At 47.2% G+C, this 25,108-nt stretch overlaps 1 protein-coding gene across 1 annotated transcript in view; it reads right to left on the reverse strand.

The window, feature by feature from the left end:
• Positions 1 to 662: 662 nt before the first annotated feature.
• LOC146173248 (venom metalloproteinase BumaMPs1-like) overlaps positions 663 to 25,108 on the reverse strand; it is a 32,764-nt gene continuing 8,318 nt past the window's right edge. The window contains exons 7-13 of the mRNA XM_084584949.1: positions 24,960 to 25,087; positions 24,821 to 24,873; positions 24,134 to 24,242; positions 14,794 to 14,961; positions 11,040 to 11,178; positions 4,506 to 4,652; positions 663 to 930 (exon numbers count right to left, since the gene is read on the reverse strand). Coding sequence (XP_084441075.1) covers positions 691 to 930; positions 4,506 to 4,652; positions 11,040 to 11,178; positions 14,794 to 14,961; positions 24,134 to 24,242; positions 24,821 to 24,873; positions 24,960 to 25,087 — 984 coding nt within the window. The 3' untranslated portion in view covers positions 663 to 690. The remainder of the gene's footprint in view (positions 931 to 4,505; positions 4,653 to 11,039; positions 11,179 to 14,793; positions 14,962 to 24,133; positions 24,243 to 24,820; positions 24,874 to 24,959; positions 25,088 to 25,108) is intronic.

Consider the following 25,108-nt stretch of genomic DNA (forward strand, 5'->3'; position numbering starts at 1 on the left):
CAGCATCTCTTTTCTGTACTTCATCTTTACACATGCGTCCTGAAGACGCGCCCCGCCACTTCGTTTGACGCTGGACATAAATGACAGGGCAGTGTACGCAATTTAAATGGGAAGTTCCGTCACTATACTATCAGGCAAGATTGCAACTCAGCAAATGTCAGATAACCACGCAACAGACTATTAGGCTTTTTTCAGCGGTCTATCTGCACCTGCATTGTAATTATTACCACACGAAAAGCCCTCAACACCCGAAAGCGGCTTTCCGTTGGCCTCGCATCGTGCGCCCGGCCGAAAAAAAATGGCACAGAAAGCTGGCACCCTGACTTTGTTTCTCTGGTTATTTTTAACCGCTTTTTATGTACACTAATGTACAGAGCAGCATTTGGACATCTTATACGACGATAAATGCCAACTTGCGCATTGCTAATCCAGTACTACTAATGCTGCATTTCCCGGGATCCCCAACACAGCAGAAACGCATGCAGTCAAAGCGATGGGTGCCACTTTCTGTATAAGGCCTGTAGTGAGGGTCTCGGTTCATAATTGAGGAACGCGTATCTCAAGAGCTTACTTCATTTATTATGGCAGACTCGTACGATTTTTTGTAAGGCACCGGGTGAACCAGAGACGTGCGTAGAACTGCACGTGAAATCACCAAAGGGTGGTAAAAAATATGAACATTTATTGTCGTTATCCTCGAAAAATCCGCCACCAGTTTTGAGACTGAGTCGTTGAGGTGGTAGCGGCCGTAGAGGCGCTGCAGTCACACTTGCATTCGTCACCATCGGTAAGAGTAGAATTGGGTTTGGTTTGTGGGGTCTTGGCTTCAGGTGCTTGCGTTGTGCCCTCAGTCGTGGGTATTTCCTGAGGCTTCTTAGGCTGTTTTGTTGCTATATCTTTCATGGGCGTGCACACGCCCTGGATGCAAACCTGAAAGAGTAAAACTACTTTACTCGGCCGCATCACAACGCTGAGTTTTCAAGGGAAAATAAGTGGCGGAGCGCATTTCTTTCTGCCCACTTTGTCAGCTTCAGTGGTTGGCGTCATAGTCACGGATGGCACCTGTCATGGCAGGTGGCATATTTCAGTAAGCGTGGCCGCAAGTTTGCATCAACCATTATCGATAAGCTTCGATACTGCGAGTGGCCTTACCGACACTGGCACCATATTACTCTAAAACGAAAGGTTTGATGGAGCTCATGGATCGGACATCTAGGAACATGTTCTTCATGTCGAGCGCATCCATCAATAAGAATCGGACACCGCGCTACCATTCATCAAATTTATTTTAAACCTCGCGCAATGCACGAGAAGCGTGACTATAGCAAATTCCTTCATACGCACTCAGCCCTCGATACACTCCTGATACCATCTTCCCGTTTTTCGTAGATGATCTGTGCCTAGCTTAAACCCTTCTCCTAGCCGATGATGCTCTTCGGCGCCCTAGTTTGAAAACTCTCGTTTTGCAAGAGTGCTTCAAAGCTCCTTGCGACTGTTAGCATCGCGCTACGGACGCAACTGGCCCCTGACGATATAGTTTGAATTTGGCAGCGTTTGCAACAGCGTGGCTTAACATAGAAAGTGTTGATCCTTTGCCGTCGACCACGTCAGAGACCTGATTTACACGATCGCACACCTCAGCGCCCTAAGTCGTCTTTCACCCGAGGCTGACATCATCCATGTTACCTTTATAGGTTTCTTCGTACTACGAGGCTCCTGGAGAGGGGATGGGGAGGGATAGGTGACAACCCTAATACGAAGTGCACCCCTGGTGACCTGGTTTTTCAGTTTGAACAGCAGCGGCAAGCTGAACTCTGCCCAACTTTGTATGATCTAGTTTGATCCCCAGCCTTAAATATTTCGTGCATTTGGCTACGGCAGGAAGAACATAATAATGCACAGAATGGGAAGAAGCGCTTTATAAATTGCTACAGTCGCGACTAGACGCCCTGCAAGGAAAATGCATTGTTCTGCTAGCGCTTCTCAAGTCGGAATTCGAAGCACAGGTCTACAAACTGACGTGCCATCACCCTAAAAAAGAGTCGTCCAAACACTCGAACATGATATATGCTTTAAAATGAAGCGCGTATGCCAAGTTCCACCGTAGAAAGAAGTCTCTCAAGTACTGGTGCTGTTCCTTGAGGCCGCCCCGCGTGTAGAAAACTAACTAAATGCATCACGTAGCGATTTCGCACCTCCTCTTCCAGCATGTGTCAGGCAGCCCGAGTGGGTGGGTGAGAGTTGCAAGCGCCCCATCGCGTCAAGCGACAAAACTAGGTGCTCGCCGCTATGAATGCGTGAATTAGGCGATTCTCCGCAATGAAGTGCGCGCATTGCAAGAAAAAAAACAAAACAAAAAACAAACAAACCGCGAACGCAGATAATCGCGTAAGTACAAGCGCAGCACATGAAACCGGAGTCTTGCGATGCGAGCGCCTGATTGCGGGAAATTGGTTCACCACAACAAACGGTGCACAGAACTTACTTCATTATAACAGTAGTCCAGGGTGTGCAGCCTAGGCAAAACTACAATCAAAAAGCACTTCTCAAACATCTTGACAAGGGAGCTAAAGAAAACCTCCCATTGTACAGACGGCACCACATACGACGCTGTATTTGAGAGCGGACGATGCCGGCGTCCGCTACTTGTGGGAGCGGATGCGGAAGTTTGGTTGCCTGCTGCTGCTTTCCGTTCATTTATCGTGCTGTGTGAGGACTGCCTTCAGCTTGAAATTTTGTGTCATTTCAACGGCAGTATTTAAGAGGGAACGTAGTCTGCGCGGTAGCATGTCGGCCAAAACGAGAAACTGTCGCGATTGCGAGAAGCACCCAATGATTTACTATTTTTTCAGGAGTATGTCGGTCTTTGCAATGCATCTTTATCGAGGCGTTTTAATAATTGATTGGCTTCAGAATGATGTAGCATACCTTGTCACAATTTTTCCTAAAGCGATTCGCTAACATTGAAAATCTGCCACTTTTATTGGCGCTTTCCGAAGCCAGTAAATTATTTTGGTAAGGTTTCCTTATTTCATGCGTTTCTGCGAGCCGTGCGCCCGACTTGTATCTCCATAGGTTTTGCGCTGTTTTAAATAAACTCCGCCTCTGTATTGATGTTTCATAGTTTCGCAATGTGTTCTACAATGTTCATGGTGCCGCAAACGATTCAAATCTTTATTTGTTGTTTTCCGAAAGCCGCTGGCGTGCGATCTTGCCACTGTGATTCTATAGCTCGGAACGATTCTGTATTCTTTGTTCATCCTCGTCGTCGCCAGATGCGGCTTTATTTTCTTTGTCGCGCAAGATGCGCCGAGATGTATCTCGAATACTCTAGCCACTCGCGTGGGTTTCTAGAATGTTCCATGTAATGCTAGTCACCGTTTGCGACTTTATCTAGATGTTTCCTCGCCGCCTATAAATTGAGCATTTGCCGGTGTGACGGAGTTAGTAATTCGACGACTAGCGATCGCGTTTGGTACTATCGCCGCCGCCGCGTTGTTCAGCTATTTTGAGGGGGCGAGTCAGTCGAGGTGTCGCCTCCCCGTGACAATAGTTACTCTGCACCGAACAGCGACATCATAGGCGCACTTTGAAACCAGAAGAATCAGCGCTCGTGTCTCCCATATGTCTTAATTTTGTCCTTGTCTTTCTTTGCGCTGTACATTTCCATCAGAAAACTGTTTTGAAAGATTTTGGTTGCATGTGTTCCCGTGGGCGCTAAGCCTTATTTTCACTCCCAGTCAGCTCAGCCTGGCGGCAGCAGCGCTCCCGCATCTCGTTTACGTCGCTGGTCGGTGTTGGTCTATACAAGGGGCGCGCGATGTACTGTATGTGCAGCAGCAGCGCTCAGGGTTTCGTATTTCTCCACTGCAGATTCAGCAATGCTCTCGCAACTTTTTGCTCCTCTTCTCTCGTTATCTTAGTTTGATTTCGTTTTATAACAAGTATACCGTGCACAAGGATTGTGGTTTCTACTGGTGACAGCCCACAAACTCGCTTGCGACTTTGGTAGGGCCTTACCGATGTGTAGATGTTGCATGAACAATGCTGATTATTACATTATTATTAATATTATTATTATATTAAAAAGAGCGAAGCGCTTTAGCACACGTGATGCCAGTGTAGTAGACATACGTAATGATTTGCACCATAGTACGCAATTCATGCGTGCGCATTGGAGGGTTATCCACACGCAAGATGCCAGCATATACTGTTCTAAAAAGGTAGTATTTGATCAGAAGATTTAGTGTAGCTACAATGAAGCGTTGCTTTTTTTTTCAATTCGCATTGCGCGAACTGATACGACTTTTACCTAGGTTGGTGTATGAACGTGGTAAGAAATGGGTTGAACTGCTGCATCCAATTTGTTTAGTTTCAGAGAACTTGATAAATTTCTTCAGCGATCCACATTAAGCCTCCCCCCCCCTCCCCTCCCCTCCCCTCTGGGCTCACATGTTGTGAAGTTGAACACTTTTTTTATTTTTAGTACAGACTTTTCTGCTTACCCGCTCATCCCCACAGAGCATGAAATCCAGCGACGCTAGAAGTCTGTAGTGCGTCGTAACGTATCTGTAGCAGCCGGTCTCGTCGCACTCGTCATGATACTCTGGATATTGACACTTTAGCTTGCATTTTGCCGCATGAGTAGATTTCTATCAGGAGAAAAGAAGAAAGTGCGTTTAGGATTTATTCACGCTTTATCACTCCGAATTAACTAAACTACCAGGAATGCTCTCCGCCTGCTGCCGGAAATTTGGTGTTAGACGCTGCGTCATGAAACGCGCTAAGTTAGGCTCAGAGGGCTCGCGAGGATGCCCGCGAGCAAGCTCACTGGCCAGGACCTAGGGTCTGCGTGTTTAACCCTGGATTCAAGAGTCCTGGAAGGCGGCGTTCTGATCTCCACTCTCCTTCCAAAAAGACGATATATGTGCTGGCAGCGCCTGCTGACACAACTACGTCATATCTTCCCGTGAAGTCACACAAAGGGACGACGAGTCGGCTGCCGGCTATGTCCCTAGCGAACTACCAGCAGACAGAGCCTGGTCCCTGATTTTTCACTTAGAACAACGATAACACCAACACCGGATTTTCTAGAAAGCCGGGTCTTTAACGCCATGAGTTCAAAAAAAAAAAAGGGGCTAAGCCTTGAAACGGTCTTGTCAAATACTCATCGCGAGCTGTCGGATAGCTGATAGAGGCTGCTTCGCTATCGCGCTTTCTATACGCCCTAGTTCCTGCGTGGCCAGCACGAACTTTACCCGATATGACGGTTCCGAAAGTTGAGGGTGTGCCCATTGTGCGCTGCTAGGCAGCTGTCACCATCAGCGCCTCGGCCTTTCCACTCTAGTTTCCTGCTTCTTAATGGTTATGTCTTCTATAATGCTGCGTTAATCGCTTCACACTCAGCGACGAAACCGCTCCGTCTATTTTACGCTGACGTCGCGTCTACTGAACGCGTCAAGCGTCCTCTGCATCACCCACGCCACTGCGGGAAATCAGCTGCGGCGCCATTAGTGATTATTGGTTTAAGGCATGAAGTGCTTCAGCCCCCGTTGTCGGCGACCTTAAGGTGATGTCGAGTGAAATCGAGAGCCAACGTCCAGACACCAATATGCTGTCATCCGGGTTCTACTTTTCTTTCATTCGGGAGCCGAAACGGGAACATACGGGCATCGAACAAGATTTAACTTTACCAGTTCTCCGCTCTCTAAGGCTTCCACGCCCTATTCAAGAGTGGTGCCACATGCACGTAAAACACCCCACAATGCCGGTGAACGAGACAGTAGCAGTTCGAAGCGCGTTCTGGAATTTGGAGTCGAGTCTCTCATTCTGCTATGGCTTCAGCTCATGGCGTTTGCTCCTTTGGCGGGCGTATGTACACACGTTCAGGGAGCGCTCGAAGGCGCAGGTTCTCCTATATTGTTGCCAGGCATGCGTCGCGTAGTGGCCGCGTACGCTTCAGCATAGTTCGTCATTTCAATACTGTCACCGTCACAGCTGTTTAAGGCTAGGAATAAAGCCTGATAATAGAGAGGAAGGGTCTTGCGGAAAGCAATCGTTATGCAAGTTCTCCCTTTTTCAAGAGTTGGCAGCGCTTTCTAATTTTGTGATAGGAAGCGTTCTCGTTACGTCACAAAACCCATTGAAGAACCAGTTCTTGGTGATGACACTTATCAGCTACAATCTGTCAGAGGCGTGCCCGTGACTGTTCACCCACAGCGACGACAACGCTAGATTTTGTGCGGAAGGGGGCGTCTAATGTTGTCACGTACAAAAGAGCAAACTTTTCTGAGCATTGTTGAACAAATATCTGTCACTTCTTAAGGAAATAAAAATTCTTGGGAGTAGCAAGAGTGCTGTTGTACGCAAAATCTTTAATGCGTTATTTTAAAGAAAAAAAAAGCGCAAACAGCTTAGGTTATCATATAGCAGTGGGCGTGCCCTGTAACGAAACAGCCTTTTTTTAAATCTTTGTTTCAGGACGGGATATCGACGCGCGTGTTCTCACCTGCGGTGAGTGTACATCAAGCACATGCGATGATGATGCTATATTTTCAGGGGAGAGTCAATTAGGAGATCACATTAGAGATGTATACGGGCTCGGGCGGTTTTGAAGCCCTGCGCTTCGTGTTCGGGCCGGCCCGCTCGGGTATATTTTTCTTGGGTGAGCTGGGTGAATCGGACACATCGATCCCGAGCGAACGTAACTCTTTCTATAGCGCGATTATGGTCCTATTGCACTACAGGCGCCCCGAATGCGTAAACGTAAGTGTTTTGCTGCGTCCTTCCACCGGCGAAAGCGTCCGAGTTCTCACCCTCGGACGCCGATCCGCCTGCCGATCACTTGCCACCGCCGTTACCAGAAACGTTTTATTATCATTGTCAATATTCGCACCATGCTATCGCCTCTTGCGTGCCTACTGTGACTTGATGCTGGTATAGGCGTAGCCTGGTGAAAACGGGCCATAACACGAAAGCATCCGCGGTGAAAACGTTGCCTCGTGATTGCTCAGCCCAGACAATGCATGTTGCGGTGCGCCTTGCCGGCACCGCGAAAGGCACATGGTGCAAGAGGAACCTGCCGAGTACACGGCCGCCGAAATAACCATTCGCTGCGCATTTTAGAAAAGCAGGGAATCTGTGTATATGAAGTTTGCTCTTTCTGCAAAAAGGTATTAGTCATTCCAGCCCAAAGTTAGAGCAGGGCAAGAAACTTCAGCACTGCCCAATTCACGATCGAGACTCAGATCGTGCCGGGCTCGAGGCTGCAGCGTAGGGCCAGGATCGGGCTCAGAATTTCGACCCGTGCACTCCTCTCATTTCGATTTTAATTTGCGCTCCTCTTGTATTTGCCTGCTGTTGTTTCGTTGCTCTCAGCGCAATATCTCATGGCTTAGAGAAAACTCTTCTCGCCGACAGTCGATTCCAAGCTGCGGTCACATGTATAGGGAGGATAGGATGCAAAGATAGGACGGCATAGTGAGGCCCGAGAACAAAAAATTTTGGGAAGAGAATTCTTAGGGATAACCTCCCTTGCGAGCTTGACTCACCGCCGATGACGAGGGGCAAAAGTGATCGGGGAAAAAGTCTCTGCGGCCGTTTTAGAGCGCGGGTCGCCTGTTCCTGGTATGGGCGGCGCCACCCTTGTCACTATCGCAACAACTAGGCAGCTGTAGGGTGGTCTGGGCGCCATCTTATCTGGCTTTTCTCTAGCCAAACTGTAGCTTAGGACTCTGCTGGTCCTCCGACAACCTGCCATAAACATCCGCAACACAGACGTCTGGGGCAGTGCAGCGAATGGTTGCGTTAGGGTCCTGAGGGAGCACTTACATTGACACGTTCTAAACTAACGATGGGCGTTGTGAGTGAAAAATTACGAGCATACCTCTGGCTTGTGGGAGTTTGCAGATATTATGGAGGCATGCAGGTAATATAGGCATGCAGGTGGTACAGATGGAAAACCGAGTGCCCGGCTGCTAAATTGGCAACTGTCAGATAGGATGGTTACATGTGAATCGACGTCTCAAACCTTTTAATCCCGATTCAGACATGGAACCCCGAGGACACGCCAGGACATTTGGACGGCTTAGTTATAGCTGGGCTTTATGTCTATGTCACCTGGGTTTTCACTAAATGCGGCTTTACAACTGCAATGTAAGTATATGTTTAGAGGGACGTGCGACATATTAGTCGCAGCAATTAAGGAAGAAGTCGGTTAGCAAATACCAAATAACGAACAAGAACATAAATCTGTATGGGGAGCAGCAGACAATTAACATTAGCAGAGCCGAATTATCCCTTTAAATTTAAGCTTGGTGTTGTGGGGCCCCGCAGCTGCTTTTAGCGTTTCAAAAAGCGCGCGCTTTTTCCTATTTGTATTGGTGCTTGCCCGGGCACCGCGAGTGCGCACAAGCGAGCTGGGAATCGTGGGGGCGGTATGTTATCGGAGTCGAAACGAGGGTACATAAGCGCGTCGGAAGTAAGGCTTGATGCTTGTGGCCGCAGGGAGGTAAGCGAGGGGAGTGGCGAGCGAGCGTCATGGGCCAGCAGGATGTGGACGGATGACGGAACGAAGACCTGTCTGGACGAAGACGGAAGCGGCGCCCGCAGGAATGGCTTAGGCGTATTAGTGTGAGTTGCTGCTACGCGAGCAGCAATGTTTCTTGAATCGCTGTTGGCGCTTTGATCCGATCGCTCGCCCTATTCGCGCCGCAATGCGTTTTGTCTTGCAGCGGTACAGCCCTGGCCCTCATTAGAGAGTTTTAGCTTACCGTGATCCGCGATCCGCTACTGGGATCCGTAACCACGCGTTCCACTGCGCATGCCCAGATCCCACTTGACGCCGACAGATGGCGCCACATACTGGATGTATTTAGATGTCGGCACAGAGACCTGCCGCGTCGGGACCAATCAGCTTGACCGCCCCGCCCACGCGCGGTAGAGAGCCACGGTGGCGGATCGCGGATCACGGTAAGCTAAATCTCTCTATTACAGAGATTTAGCTTACCGTGATCCGCGATCCGCCACCGTGGCTCTCTACCGCGCGTGGGCAGGGCGGTCAAGCTGATTGGTCCCGACGCGGCAGGTCTGTGTGCCGACATCCAGTATGTGGCGCCATCTGTCGGCGTCAAGGGGGGTCTGGGCATGCGCAGTGAAACGCGCGGGGGCGGATCACGGTAGCGGATCGCGGATGACGGTAAGCTAAAACTCTCTATTGTTTTTTTTTCTAGGTGGTCCACTGTCGCACGTCTCAACAGCATGTTTCCAGCGCAGTGGCGTCCTGCGTTGCTTAACTTTTGTAGAATGTTTTCCCTTTATCCGGAATAAACCGGTGTTTTTAAAAAAGACTGGATTTGTCACTCGTCGGGCAAGAAGTCTTGCCCGACGGCTCTCTAGAAAGGGGTTCCAGAAGACTGAGTTCTCAGCGCTTAAGCGCAACTGAAGACAAGATATTCGAAACTTAACGGAGCCGGCAAGAATACTGAAAGCGCCTCCTTTTGTAACAATAAAAAACAGAGAAAGGATTGAGTGCCGGCTAATGAATTTTTATGGGAGGCAATAAAGCTCAGGCTCAAACTGCATCTATATTAAAGCATGCCTATCAAACTATTTACTTCATCAAAATGCAAACCCGAGTTACCTGGCGAGCTGAACTAAAATTTCGTATTATCGAGTGTCGTAATCAGTAGCTATTTTTTTTAAACACGACAGCATAACCAGCCCCGTTCTGGAGGAAATTCAGCGTCTGTATTGGTGCCGCCGTTGGTGTTGGCGTTGGGAGCAAAAATCATGCATGTGGGTCTCGAAATCATATGCTACACACTCATTCGTAGATGGGCTATGTACGTAGCGAGATCATGTGTGGGACAGTTTGTAGGAGTGGCCAACTCGGCTCCATTATTCGCATTGAGAACTTGAAATAAGAATCAATCTTCCAGTTCCCTTGCGTCCGGACTCAGGCCCGTTACTATATAAACCACGCAGGCACGTTCTTACGGCTTGGTTTAAGCGAGGCTTTATATCTATGTCACTTTCTAATACTGTCACTGTTTACAACTCTATCCTAATGAGTACACGCGAGATAATGAAATATGGGATAATATAGTTAAGTGAGTAACAAGGTTGTAGCAAGCTAACAGGTCAAGTGAGTAACCACTAACAAGGTGAGTAACAAGTGAGTACCTAACCAGGGATCCTAAAGGCAATCCGGTTTTTTTACTCTGAGTTGTACAGTTTGCTCAGCTGAAAAGCCATCACCGCTGCCGTAACCCAAATGTAGAAAATCGGTGCCGGAGAAAATGCGTGACGCAAGCATACATTGTGCAGCGTTGAGGATGACGCTCCCCTTTCAGATGCATCCATCTTCTGGTCCCTTGGAGGCTGGTTTGCATTAGGTGTTCTAACTGACGACGTTTGCACTTCCAGCTGTATGGCATTCATTGTAAGTGTAGGTATCCGAAGAGGAGTGAGACAGTTACTACGTCCCCCTTTCCCGAAAAGTTAAACCAAATAAAGACGTTTAACATTTTGCCAAACTCTGCGCCAGTCTCTCAATGACGAAAATGTGCTGAATGAAAAGGCGTTCTTAAGGCACTATCGCGTCTGCTTTGAGAGAAAACTTAAGCGTCCTCCTTACCTTTCTGCCTCATTTTATTACGCGAAAGTTGCTCAAAATATTTTCACTTTATTTTGGCTGGGTTTTTCATGCTTTATATTTGCTGCGTTTACAATTATTAGTTTCACTTTGGTTGGCATTATGGCTCCGTAATTATTTTGCGTTTACCTTTGTATATTTATACAAATTTTCCCTTTCTTTCTGAGCCTCTCTGAAAGCTCAGGAGCAAGTGTTGGAGTATGTCCTCTGTATTCATAAGCGCTGGATTTTATACGATGTATCGTTACCAACTCGCCCAATCCTCAGTTCCCCTCCGTTCTCCGGAGGTGACGCTGAGACACACGCTCTCATTTTCGTCTATGACAATCATATTGCATCGCCTAAAAACAGAAGTAGTACATGTGGAACCGGGATGGTGACTCACCATGTCGGCTGTCACGTTCTTCTTATCTGGATATACGAGTGTCTTGCAGAAGTCATTGGGATTCACAAACATGCCAGCATATTTGCCCTCGTTTTTGTGTCCTTTGTTGTTTACCTTCCAGCAAACCGATCCTCGCAATCTGCAACGCAATATCGAAGGAACCTCTAATTGACTTCGGTTTGAAGCAAAGTAAAAGATTCCGTGGCAGGTAGGCATTAGTATTGAAATGCCTCCTTTAAACCATTTTTTATGATGTATCTGGTGGATGTCAGCTTTTTACATCTATCTCTCTTTATTACAAGAACGCGAACGGAAACGAACTAAAGGCGCGCAATGATTGAGTGAACCTCTAAAACAATTAGGATATATCGCAATTTGTCATTACACAGCAGAATCTATTGGTGTTTTTTCCGTGTACTATGAAGCTATTTTATAGATATATCTGCATATGTCTCACTGGGCAATGTGTTGCGACCGCGCACGCTGCATCTCTGCCATTACAACATTATGACGCATGCAAGCTTTATAGCCGCACCACCTGGGTCGCGACGGTCACGTTAGCACTATGAGCCTCTTCCAATAGCTGATGACATCGACGGTCACGTGAGCGAAGGCGGAGCCGGGAAACGGTAGCCATTACCGATGTCACGTCATATCCTTGAAGGCGACGCTTAAGGGTCCCTCACTTGTTTTATACTAACATAAATTGACTTTGTGTTCATTTTTCTTTTAACACAAAGACAGCAAATATTAGCAGCAAATATTAGGAATAACTTTCCATCACATTGTCAGTAGTGTTCCTACGTTATTGAAACATTTGGTAACGGTTAAATGTATTGATTTTCAAGGTAGGCTTGAAAATGAATATGCGGAAGACTAAGATAATGTTCAACAGCCTCGGGAAGGAACAGCAATTTACATTAGGTAGCGAAGTACTGGAAGTAGTAGGCGAATATGTGTACTTAGGACAGGTAGCAACCGCAGATCCGGACCATGAAAAGGAAATAACAAGAAGAATAAGATTGGGATAGAGCGCATTTGGCAAGCACTCGCAGATTATAACTAGCAGCTTACCTGTATCGCTCAAGAGGAAAGTATACAACAGTTGCATCTTACCTGTACTCACCTATAGGGCTGAAACGTGGAGGCTAACCAAGAGGGTTCTACTTAAGTTGAGGACAGCCCAGAGGGCTATGGAACGAAAAATGTTAGGGGTAACATTAAGAGATAGGAAGCGTGCAGAGTGAGTCAGAGAAATAACTCAAGTTACTGACATTTTAGTGGAAATTAAGAAGAAGAAATGGACATGGGCAGGACATGTAGTGCGAAGAGAGGATAACCGATGGTCGCTTAGGGTAACAAACTGGATTCCAAGGGAAGGAAAGCATATCAGGGGGCGGCAGAAAGTTAGGTGGGCGGATGAGGTTAAGAAGTTCGCAGGGGTCAAGTGGAAAAATATGGGAGAGGCCTTCGCCCTGCAGTGGGTATAGTCAGGCTGATGATGATGATGATGATGATGAAATGTATTGCGAGAATTAAAGATGAGCATCACTACCTTCAACAACAATTAACATCGTCATGACTCAATCGACGGCATTTGTAGGTGTAACCTTACAGCCTAATTAATTAGCCGTAAAACTCAAATTATGTCATCCATGAAGGCAACCGCATACGCATATTTATGCGCACTCAGCAGATGGAGCACCTAATTTTCCTTTTTTTCCCTGCAAGTGTTGCAGTACACGCTTTGAAACAGCAGGCTGTTTTAGTCGGGATTAAGCAAGAAGATACGAAATTTTTTTAAATGTATGGCGTAGAAATTGTGATGCATAGAAACAGAGGCAGGAGAATATCAGGATAACAAAACAGCTCGTGTTGAGACTAAGTGGACAGCTAGCCGGTTTCCGACAGTCGTCCTCCGGCCAATAAAACCTCGCTCGTAACATCTTGGCGGAGGTGCAGGGTAGGCATTCACAAGAAACCTCGAAGAAAGATCCCCAGCTTGAACCGCGCTTAAGTTGCGTCTTGCTGGCCTACCGCCACCTGTGCCTACGATGCCTCTTGACGGCGACGCTCTGAGGATCGTGGTTAGCAGCTCATGGCAGCAGCAACGGGAGCCGTGTTCGTTCATGGGCTCATCCAGCGAAGACGTAGAAAAGTGGCTCACTCATTACCAGCGGGTAAGCCATTACAATAAGTGGGACTCTTCCACCCTGCCAGCCAACGTGGTCTTTGCGTTTGATGACACGGCCTAACGTGGTACCACAACCACGAGGACACTTTCGTCGCCTGGGACTGCTTTTCAGAAAAGATGAAAAAATGCTTCGGAGACTCTCATGCGAGGCAAAAGCGAGCAGAATAAGCGCTCTCTCAAATAGTTCAATTTCCTGGGGAAACATGCACGAAGTATATCGAAGTCTTGAAGCCGTGGAAGATTGTCTCTCCTCCCATTACTTAGGGTAAAGAATTGGATTGCAAGGAAGGAAAGTGTAGCAGGGGCGGTAGAAAGTTAGATAAGCGTGTTAGGTAAAGAACTTTGCAGGCATCAAATACACGCATCTAGCAGAGGACCGGGTTAATTGGGGGAATATGGGAGATTCGTTTGCTCATGATGATGATGATGATGTTTAACCTCTGCCTTGGAATGCGTCACAAAACCCAGCAAAACGTATTGCGCGGCTCCTGATTGATCGTATGCAATTATGCTAGAATTTATATAGACATCAAAGCTGTCAGTCCTGTAAAAAAAAAAAAAAATATGATGAGGTTTCAGACAAGGTCCTTATAATCAAAGATACGGTTCTCTCCGTTACTATTCACACATTCTTTCAAACATATGCAGAGATATGAAGTAAGATGAGCTGTGTGTGTAAGCTAACGGAATATACTGTCTCCGATTACCAAATACATTTCTTTCATAAGTATCTCAGGGATGAGCTGCACAGCACGATCGAAGATCTAGAAAGCAAAACAGAACGGCACGTCTACAATTATAAACCAAACGAAGCGTTGTTCTTCAAGAAAGTTTAAAATAGGCATCTGGACGCTGAAAATGGTTAGAGGGTATACAGCTACCCCGATGAAACTGTGACAGCAAATCTTAACCACGAGACTGTAATATCTTGAAAAATAACAATGAAGAGCAATACCTTAGACTAGAATTCTGAGATTATGAATAAAGGTTCACCAGTATCCTTGAAATGTAAACTATTTAACACCTTTATTTTACCGACGCTCACCTAAGTAGCATAACTAGGAGGCTAACCTGTGATTTGACTTGAAATGCGTTAAACGTAGCAAGCTGCTTGAAATAAGATGTGTTAAGTGCATTTAATAAATACGAAGAATGCAGAGTGGGACATGAAAGAGCTCTAGTTATTGATATTGTAGTCAAGATCAAGGAGAAATGAAGAACTGGGCATGGGCCTGACATGACGCGAAGGAAAGGTGATGGATGGCCTTTCAGGTTACCGGATCGGATTTCATGCTAAAGCAAGCGTAACAAAGGTTTGGCATAAATGTACGCGGGCGGGTGAGAGTGGGAAGTTTGCGGAGACATGGTTGCCTCAGCTGGCACCGGAGAGTGTTTGGAAGGCATTTGAGAGAAGCACTTGTCGAGAAGTGGACGTAGCTGGTGATGATGGTGACGAAAAAAGTTTTTTTTTTGTTCATACTTTAGGTTGAAAAAAAATAACTGCAACAAGACAGATGAATGACCAGTACATGTAAAAATTAGTAATAATATTTGTCTCACGTGACGACGTTGCGGATCTGAGCAAGACTGCATGCAGAAAATCGGTGGTGTCTGGGTCCACCGTCGACGTAGCTCATCAGGTGACCATCTTTCCACTTGCAATTTCTTGATCCCGGATCGTTTTGAATCCAAGGTTTTGGGTCGCTTTCATCGTGGGAAGCACCAAGCCTTGAAAAGAAAAACAATAGAACGCGCAGTAGATTAAGATGTCATGTCCACTGAGAAAGATATGTATGTTAAGAATAGAGAGCGGGCGCCGTCATGTGGTAGGGTTGAAACCTCATGACAGTGTGCACTTCTTTCCAAAGGTATGCCAGAGTTCGTGATGATGTGCGGCTATAAATATAAATCTGAGGATACCTAATTGACCATTGAAGGCTACAGTTTTGCTGCATACTGGCAAACTTCTAATGTCGTTATGTTGCTGCTGCAATTGAAGAAATGGCTGGTTCGATTTGCAATATACCAGATTTGTTTCCGGAACCCGTTTTGCAGCTCCTTTAGCACCATCTAGTTGTCTACCTATGCGTGTAGTCTGCCTTTTGTAAACTGCATCATCGTTGTGCATAATTGTTGTGTAGATCACTGAAGTCTCTTCTTTTTCAGCCTGACTTGCATTTTATTCAGCTCTAGTTCAAACAACGCCTTTTACTATGCGTACTCCACTTCGCTTTAGTATTCGCAAAAATTACTTTTAAAATTTGTTTTGTTACGATTTACAAATTTACAATTGCTGTTCTGAGTAAAAGATCAGATCTGGCTGGTCTTCATGCCTCGTTCCGGCATTATTAAATTGTCGAATGTGAAACTCAGCTTGATAAGCATGTAATCATCGCCTATACCTCTGGAGCTATATTCATCTCTCTCAAAGTTTTACACTGCTAAGCTTACATTTTCATGCCGCAAAAGCGTCCCGGCGTCCTGCATACCCTTATAAGGCACCGCAACTCTTATATATAACCTTATAAGGCTCCACCTGTCTGGCTGCCATCACTCGATGCTTGTGTGCGTCTGCCCGAATAGTGATGCGTCAGCGGAGTGACAGCAGGATGCTTGTGTGACTGTGCACGGAAGGTTGACGGGACGCGGCTCGCCTAAGTGAGGCATGCAAGAAGCCTATCAGTGTTCCAGTATATATCCACGCAGTGAAGAGCAAACGTTCTTCAGTGTTGTACAGGTAGTGCTCCAGGCTCACGACATATAGGACGGAGGTTCGATTCCCCCCTTGACAACCATTTCTTAAAGAAATATAACTCCTTCCCTTTCTTCAGAGGCACTATCACAGAAGAATTGCTTCACCAAGGGTACTACTTAGATGCGATGTAGACTAATGATGAATTATGTAGGGACGTCTTCACTAGTTTACTGTGTGGTGGTCGTCGAGAGTTTGAGCTGCCCGCTTGAGGTGGTTATAGTGTGATGTCACCCCGCTGTTGACCACCAGTCAAAAGATTCTTGATGCAGAACGCGATATTTCCCTTTGAAAGACTGATTTAAGGATTAAACTGGCATTTTAAAGAAAGTTTCATTCTTCCATTTGCTCCTTGGCTCGGTTACAATGTGGTAGTGCGGTCGAACGGTGGCGCTATTTGGACACGGTAAGGTTCCGCTAGAGCACTGAGGTGGTAACTGGCAGATTACTTGGCCGGGCACTGCTTTTTCTGCTGGTTGTGAGGCTTGACGAGACCACATGATACTACAACGTTGGGAGGAGCTGACAATTCGGGTGGGTCAGTTAAGGTGGAAAGGTGGAATGAGCATCAACAAGCTTCCAGTGCTCTCGGATGCCGATCAAGTCAGGTACGCCACTCATATGCAACACAGGCACGTTCAAGCGACAAGGTTAAAATGGGACTTGGTATCTACGTCATGTAGTCGTTTACGATCAGTCGCTGGTAGTAGATTCCGGCTTTACACTAATGAGAATGTGTGACATTAAAAGGACCAAATAAGGGACAGGTAATTAAGTGAGCAGATACTACAGCTACACGAAAGAGCAACTACAAGAGGAGCTGAAGAGGAGAGCAATAATGATATCGCGGCATGTGGCAAAACTCAGTTGTCCCACTGAACTTTTTTTCGAGGATTTTGAGTTCAGTGCGTTCATGACAGATGGAAGCACGCTTTAATAACACAAACGTAGGGATAGAGTTCGGCTGGCTTTGCGTCTAAGCAAGCTGAGAGCAAATGTTGGTATGACAGAAACTCTGGTACAACTAAGTAAACGCTGCTGTTTTGACCAGCGACAAGTGACTTCTATAAGGTGCAGGCATTCCTTTTCACTATGCTAAATAAGTGTTAAGAAATGATAAAAATGACGAGGATTCAACGCCTACTCAGCTAAACTAACGTGTGAGTCAATGAAAACACATTTGGGGAGGGTGTTAGAGTTCACTTCGAAAATAAATTTAAATTGATGGAATTTGTTTGATTACAGAGCGCACACACACACACACACACGCGCACACACACACACACACACACACACACACACACACACACACACACACACACACACACACACACACACACACACACACACACACACACACACACACACACACACACACACACACACACACACACACACACACACACACACACACACACACACACACACACACATATATATATATATATGTATATATATATATATATATATATATATATATATATATATATATATATATATATATATATATATATATATATAATGCAGCAATGTTATCGTACTGGCGCCGCCATGTGGCGAGCTCGGGAGACTGGCACGCGCTCGTCTGCTTCGCTCTCGGTGCTCGCCCGCCAGTCGGTTCCGTGCCTGATCTTGCCGGTGCTTTTACTTAGTCCTAGTAAACCTGCTGAACCAGTTTCACTGGCTTCTGTGACATTTTTGGTGGAGGTGCTGGGTAGATCCCATGTACGAAGAGCCTCTGGCTGCCCCCTACGCCCATCTACGCACCGTGGACACGACACCTGTGCACAAGGCGAGCCGTCGCTTGAGAGGCTTAGCACCCGAGTGGGGTCCTCTTGTTTCCCCACCGCGAACCACGATGACTACAGCTGCAATTCAGACCACTCAGCTTCCCGTGAGTGCCCAGCAGCTGATCTGCCATACTCCACGTATGCCCACGCCATTTCATGGCGACAAGTTCGAAGACGTTGATATAGTGTTCTAGAATTGGGAAGTGTGCCGTCTTCGGCGCGCGGCAATGGGAGCGACGTGGTCGCCGGAGCGATGAAAAGCGTAGGTGGCGCTGTCAGCCGTAGGAGCGCATCACAAGCGCGCGCGCCGCAGAGGAAACGCTTGGGGCGTCTGCTTCTGCGGCTCGTTTCCTGCGTGAATTTTTGTTGCATCGCGTTGCTTCTCTGGCTGTTGTACTATGGCGCGTTGTTGAGCGAAGAGCGATGATTGGTCAAGCAGGAAAATACATGTTTGCAGAGAGCACAGTCACAGTTCCGTCCGTCTCGTATGACTTTCGCCCCCCTCCCCCTCCCTTCTTTTACTGAATGCTCTTTTCCTTTCGTTCTTTCTTCTTGCACATTGCGCGCTCTTTCTGCTGCCTTCCCTATTCGAACCCTTCCCTTCTCGAAATACACTCAAAGCGTGGTTTCCTAAGCAACAGCACCACGGAAGGCCTTCGGGTAACGTCCACAGTCGACCTCGTCGACTACTTATCTGCAAAATGCGGTTTTACATACATTATCACATCGAGACTAAGCCAAGACAAGCTAGAAAACCTCTTCGGCATCGTGAGGCAATTTAATGGCTGCAACGATCATCCCACGCCGGCTCAATTTTTAGTGACAGTTATTAATGCCCTGGCATTTTACAACTTAGCGAAGCCCCCAAAGACAGGAAATTGTAATGCTGAAATTGTAAATGCCTTACTTGGAATTAGCCGTACAAGCGAGAAACCTACCCAGCTTCTTTCAAATCCTATTGATGAGCTTGACCGTTTGGTTGACGAGGGAAGGCTTGAAGACGTCGAAGCTACTTTGAATTCCCTTCCTTCCGACGACCACAGATACGTCACTAGGCACAGTTCTAGCCGTCTCATAGCTTATATTGCAGGATATGTCGCTAGAAAGTTCATGAAGAAGTTGCAAAATGCAGTACTTGCTCCGCTTATCTCATTTCAAGCAAATCGTGCGCGGCACAAAAAGAAGAAAATCAATTTATCTCAAACTTCGACCACGGAGGTCTTCTTTATCCGTCCTCGGAGCTTGCAAAGCTCGTGCACACGCTGGAAGAGTCTTTCAAGGTTTTTTTCTGGTTCAAGAAAGATTAACGCAAATAGCATGCGTGAATTTGCGTTGTTTTTGCAAAGCGCAGAGGTTTCCAAGCTTGGTTGCCCTACTCATGACAAAGAAATGACAATTAACATAGTGAGGTTCTACGTCCTCATGCTATTGCGTTTTTATGCCAAGTCGCTAAACCAAGAGCAGACCTCTAAAGCAGAGCAGGTAAAGCACCTAAAGCTGAGGAGATGCAAGTAATCGTGTTTGAGGACTTTATTTAATCATTCTGCCTTTCTCTTGTGTGTTTTCAAATTTAGCAGCTTAATTTATTCACGGCCTAGTACAGTTCATTAATATTCTCATATAGTTCTGTACAGTTTGTACCATATTCTTGCACTAAGTCGCGATTTTTTTTTTTTCACGTCGTCCATTGTGTGGTTTCGTTCATTGCTACGTGCTCTCATTCATTCATTTCGTTTTGAGTAGAACTGCCAGTTCATATGTATTCGCCCACATTTAAATAAAGTCATCAGTAAGCGCTGGCATAATTTATGTCTTCAAGCAATCTTCGCATACCTCTATTTACATGTGGCGCAAAAAGTACGCTAGCCTAGCCTAAAACCCCATTCACTGCGTTTTCAGTACGTGCGAGCGTCGATGGGAGACTTCAGTCTAGCCCGCATAAACCGGTGCATCCAATATTAAAAATTTACATGATCATAGAAATACGTTAGACATTCGTCATTGAACCTCCCGCTAGTGTTCGAGAAATTAAGTACCCAATACGTTCAGGAAATATATCTTACCGTTGCTTGTCAGTTCGTCGGCAATCTGTATATCTTACATTGCCTGTATGTGTATTGCCGTTCCCTGACGACGGCCGCTTATTTTATAGGGAACTAGTTGTTTTGTTCATGAACATAACCGTTTTAATACATTTAGATAAGCGTGTGGGAGCTAAAGCGACACAATTTATTGCTATGCGCCTTCGGAGTCCGATTGAACTAGCGGTGCCGAAGGCGGTCCACCCAGCTGTCTGCTCCGCGCTCACTGCGCTCCTCCTGCACACAGCGCCCTCTCTCCTGTCATCGCTGAAACGACCAGCTCGCCGGCGGCAGACGGCACACTTCTCAATTCTAGAACACTATAACGTTGAGGACTGGCTGACCAGCTACGACCGGGTCGCTGTGTTTAATGCGTGGGACGAGGAGCGAAAATTGCACAATGTTTATTTCGCACCAGAAGACGCCGCCAAGATGTGGTTCGAAAACCATGAGGCTACCATTTCCACCTGGCAGGATTTCCGGCGGCAGCTGCTCGCAACATTCGGCAACGATACAAGAAAAGAGATGGCCGAACTCGCTCTACAGCCCCGAGCACAGCGGCCTAATGAAAGCGTCGCCATGTTTGTGGAAGAAATGACTCGCCTTTTCAACCGGGCGGATCCGTCCATGTCGGAGGTAAAGCAGGTGCGCTACCTTATGCAAGGCGTCAAGGAGCAGCTGTTCGTTGGCCTTGTACGTGACCCTCCACGTACTGTTGCTGATTTTACGAAAGAAGCAACAAGCATTGAGCGTGCCTTGAATCAGCGATTTGTACATTTTGATCGCTCTGCGAACATCGCTGCCGTAGACTTCCGCTTGCCAATGGTCGGAAACGACAGGGAAGCGCTTCGCGAACTTATCCGAAGCATCGTGCGCGAAGAGCTGCAAAAGCTGCCCTCTCTCGAACAACATCCACGTGTTGGGGGCATCTCGGATATTGTGCGCGAAGAGCTCCGCCAAGCAGTACCATCAGTACCGTCGCCCCAGCCACCTGCGCCACAGATCATGACGTACAGCGACGTGTTGCGTAACCCTGCGCCTGAACCATTGGCACCCTGCAACCCTGCTCCTCCCGCTCGTCCTCTACCCCAATATCCAGTTTCGACTGGTGTGCCTGAAGCTCGACCACCCGTTCGCAGAGCACACGCGTGGCGCACGCCGAACAATCTGCCTTTGTGCTTTCACTGCGGCGAAGCCGGTCACGTTCTGCGCCACTGCCCGTACCGTCGGATGGGCTTGCGCGGATTTTCCCCGGATGCCCCTCGGCCGCGCTATGGCGAACGACCTCGGGACATCGACCAATACCTCAGCGACCACGTCCCACCTGCGTCCCTCCAGCGACGCCAGTCCAGGTCACCACCGCCGAGACAGTTTTCCACCAGCCGCCGTTCTTTCCTCAGGCAGTCCCCAAGTCCGCACCGGGAAAACTGAAGACGGCGACCCTCGGGGGTAGGGCCGCCGTCGATGGACACTACGACCAACATCCTCCGCTCACCGATTCGATCACACAGACCGACCTCCGACCCTTCGCTCCGACGAACAATCCGAACACTTTTCGACGATCGCCGAAGCTTTCCTCCGACGCCCCCAATCGACGCACCGCACCGCCAACAAGTCCGACGAACTCCCGACGATCACAGATGCTTACCTTCGACGCCGTAATTCGACGCAACGCACGACCCGTCAGCCCGACGATCCCTGACACGCCGCACTTTGTCGACGGTGAGCTGCATTCTGCGAGATACCAATCGTCGTTGATAACCACAACACGACTGCCCTTGTAGATACCGGCGCTGATTTTTGCGTTATGAGTCATGGCCTTGCTACCATTCTGCGAAAAGTCCTGACTCCTTGGCACGGAGCCCCGATAAGGACAGCCGGAGGGCATGTGGTAACGCCGCTCGGAGTGTGCACCGCTCGCGTCGAGATTCACCACGTAACTTTCTCGTGTTGCTTTGTTGTGCTAGCAGAGTGCTCTAAGGACCTGATTCTCGGCCTTGATTTTCTTAGAGAAAACGACGCAGTCATCGACCTCCGTGACTTCATGGTGACTTTCTCCACTCACCGCGCAATTTCCGACGAGTACAGACAGCACAGCGACGACTACACAGACAGGCCAATTTTCCGAGTGTGCGACGACCATGTCACTGTACCTCCACGCACCAGCTTGTTTGTTAGAGTGCAGTGCGACAACCCCCCCGCCTTGCAAGGCCTCGCGGAAACGAACGTGAATTTATTGTTGAGCCTACAAGTCTGCGTTGCTCGGGGGATCTTCGCCTTGAAAAGTAAACGAACTGAACTACTTTTAACGAACTTTAGTGCCGAATACCGCCATTTACCACAAGGTACAGCTATCGCTTATTTTGACGAAATCAGTGCGCCATCCGCCCATTGCGCCCTTTCGCTGGCCAACGAGAACCCTCCCGAGAGCACTGGACATACTGTTCAAACTGACGTGAACCCAGCTTTGTCTCTTACCCAGAAACGCCGCCTTCAAGCAATTCTGGACACTTACCGTGACTGCTTTGCTGTCACTTCCAAAGTGAAACAGACGTCAGTAACCAAACATCGAATTATAGTTGATCCCACCGAGCGCCCTATCCGCCAACACCCCTACCGGGTATCGCCGAAAGAACGAGAGGCTATTCGGGCGCAAGTTGATGAAATGCTCCGCGATGATGTGATCCAGCCGTCCACAAGCCCATGGGCCTCACCAGTTGTGCTGGTCGCTAAAAAGGACGGAGCACTCAGATTCTGCGTCGACTATAGGAGGCTTAACAAAATTACGAAAAAGGACGTCTATCCATTGCCTCGAATCGATGACTCGTTCGACCGACTTCGCCACGCCCGATACTTTTCATCGCTCGATCTACGCAGTGGGTACTGGCAGATCGAAGTCGATGAACGTGATCGAGAGAAAACCGCATTCATTACTCCTGACGGACTGTACGAATTTAAGGTGCTTCCCTTCGGTTTGTGTTCCGCTCCCGCAACCTTTCAAAGAATGATGGACACTGTCCTAGCCGGCCTGAAATGGCAGACGTGCCTCGTCTACCTGGACGACGTTGTCATTTTCTCTGCGACCTACGAAGAGCACCTCAAACGATTGACGGCCGTGCTAAATGCCATCCGCGGGGCCGGACTCTCACTAAAACCAGACAAATGCCACTTTGCATTCCAACAGCTCAAGTTCCTGGGTCACGTCGTGAGTGCTGAGGGAATTAGCCCTGATCCAGAGAAGACAGCTGCCGTAGCTGCTTTCCCGACCCCCACTGATAAGAGTTCCGTGCGTCGGTTTTTGGGCCTCTGTGCATATTACAGGAGATTTGTGCACGACTTCTCCCGAATAGAGGAACGATTGACTCGTCTAACAAAGGACGACCAGCCTTTCATCTTGGCCGACGAGCAGCAAAGGGCCTTCGAGGAGCTTCGCAAGCGCCTTCAAACAACGCCCGTACTTGGCCACTTCGACTTGTGACAATATATATATATATATATATATATATATATATATATATATATATATATATATATATATATATATATATATATATATATATATATATATATGGAGCGCTTTTTCCTTCTTACTTTAGCACATAATTATGTTAACTTTGTCTTCACCTTAACCATGAGCATGGGACGGCAGAAGTACAAACATTGGCAGTGCATAACGTCCCTTTGTGCTATATAATAACTTTATTTATCGATAATTGTTGTTCATATGTTGTGTGCGCAGTTTAACTATAAGGCCGTGAGGCTTCAATTAATTTGAATCACTCCTGTGCTTAACGTGCATTTACATCGTACAGCACAAAGGTTTATTTATCGAAGCGCAACCGCCGCGGAAGATTTTGAGCTCGTGTTATCCCACAGTCCACAGAGAGCGAATCGAACTTTAAGACAGTCGCGTCTGCTTAAAGAAAAAAAAAAGGAAGATACCTTTTTAACATAAAGCAGGAAACAAATCTCCGGTACAAAGCTGACACCTCCTAGAAGCCTGTTAGAAGAGATGATTGCACGCCTGTGAGTTTACGTTTTCGGAGTATGGAATATTGTCCGGATTCGAATGCACACCTTATCTGGGAATTCATCGACACTCTGTATCATGTACTTGTTACAGTTTGCTTTCAGGAGTGTCCACAGGTATTGTTAGGCATTGTTTCACAGTTTCGTTCTCCTAGTGGGCAGAGCATTTGTTGTCACTTGGTGCCACAATCGTGTCGCCGGACATGCCGCAAAACACAAAAAATCAAATAAGGAGCTGTTGTATTTACAGATGGCCTGCCTCGTGCGTCAGTGTATGCATTCCATTGTACATCCCAGCAGTGTCTTCGCCGAGGGCGACAAAGAACCTGGTGCACAAGCCGCCCACGAAGCCAAGGCCTGCGAAAACGTTTTTTGTATGTTAATGAGCATGCGTTCACGAAGTTGCTAAAAGAGTGTAATAACACCTATTATATAATGAAAACATTTTCTGCCAGACCGCTTTCTTTTGAGACACTATAGTGAGTTTGAAAATAATGGGGACGGACGAAACATTAGTGCGAGGTTTAATACAGCCACCTAACAAGAGAATATTTGAAGTGAACATAAACAGAGCTGTATCGGCGAGAGTGGCGTTTAACAACCATTAATATCACTAAACAAGCATCTATACGCCCGAACAAATGAGAGCATAATATAAACGGGTGGTCACTAAGCGGGAATTTAGCAAAGTACCCAGTTTGGATTATAAACGGATGGCAGTGTCGAAACCATCTAAAAATTGTTGACTCACATGTGTCGGTAATGATCGTTTGGCCGAGAAAAAGGTGGTGAGGTGCCTAGTGAGACTTTTTTTTCGGCGTCTAAAGCATTTTATATATATACTGCGATCAGCTTTTCAATTAGACCACAAACAATGGCGAAAATTTACTAATAATTCTTATATTATCATTTATGCTACTTTGAAAAGATCTTACCTAGTGCATTTGTGTCCTTTGTGTTGTTCGGGCCCGGGTTGTACGTATCAAACCTGCATAAAGAACACGTGTGATTTGAGGGTGTGACATGCACTGCATAACATGAAGTGAAACGGAACGCGAGAAAACACAAACGTACCCAGTCATCAAGTACACGACGTCAGGACCGCCAAAGTCATCTTTTCTCTCGTTTGCGTACGATCTGAACGCGTCTAGTGTAGGTTCACTGTCCGTGTAATTCCCTGAACCCCTCCTGTACGTGCCATGCTGAAAAAAAGAGCGCAAAGC

This window comes from Amblyomma maculatum, chromosome 11 (genome assembly GCF_055883805.1).
Source record: "Amblyomma maculatum isolate TAMU_Amacu chromosome 11, ASM5588380v1, whole genome shotgun sequence".
NCBI lineage: Eukaryota > Metazoa > Arthropoda > Arachnida > Ixodida > Ixodidae > Amblyomma > Amblyomma maculatum.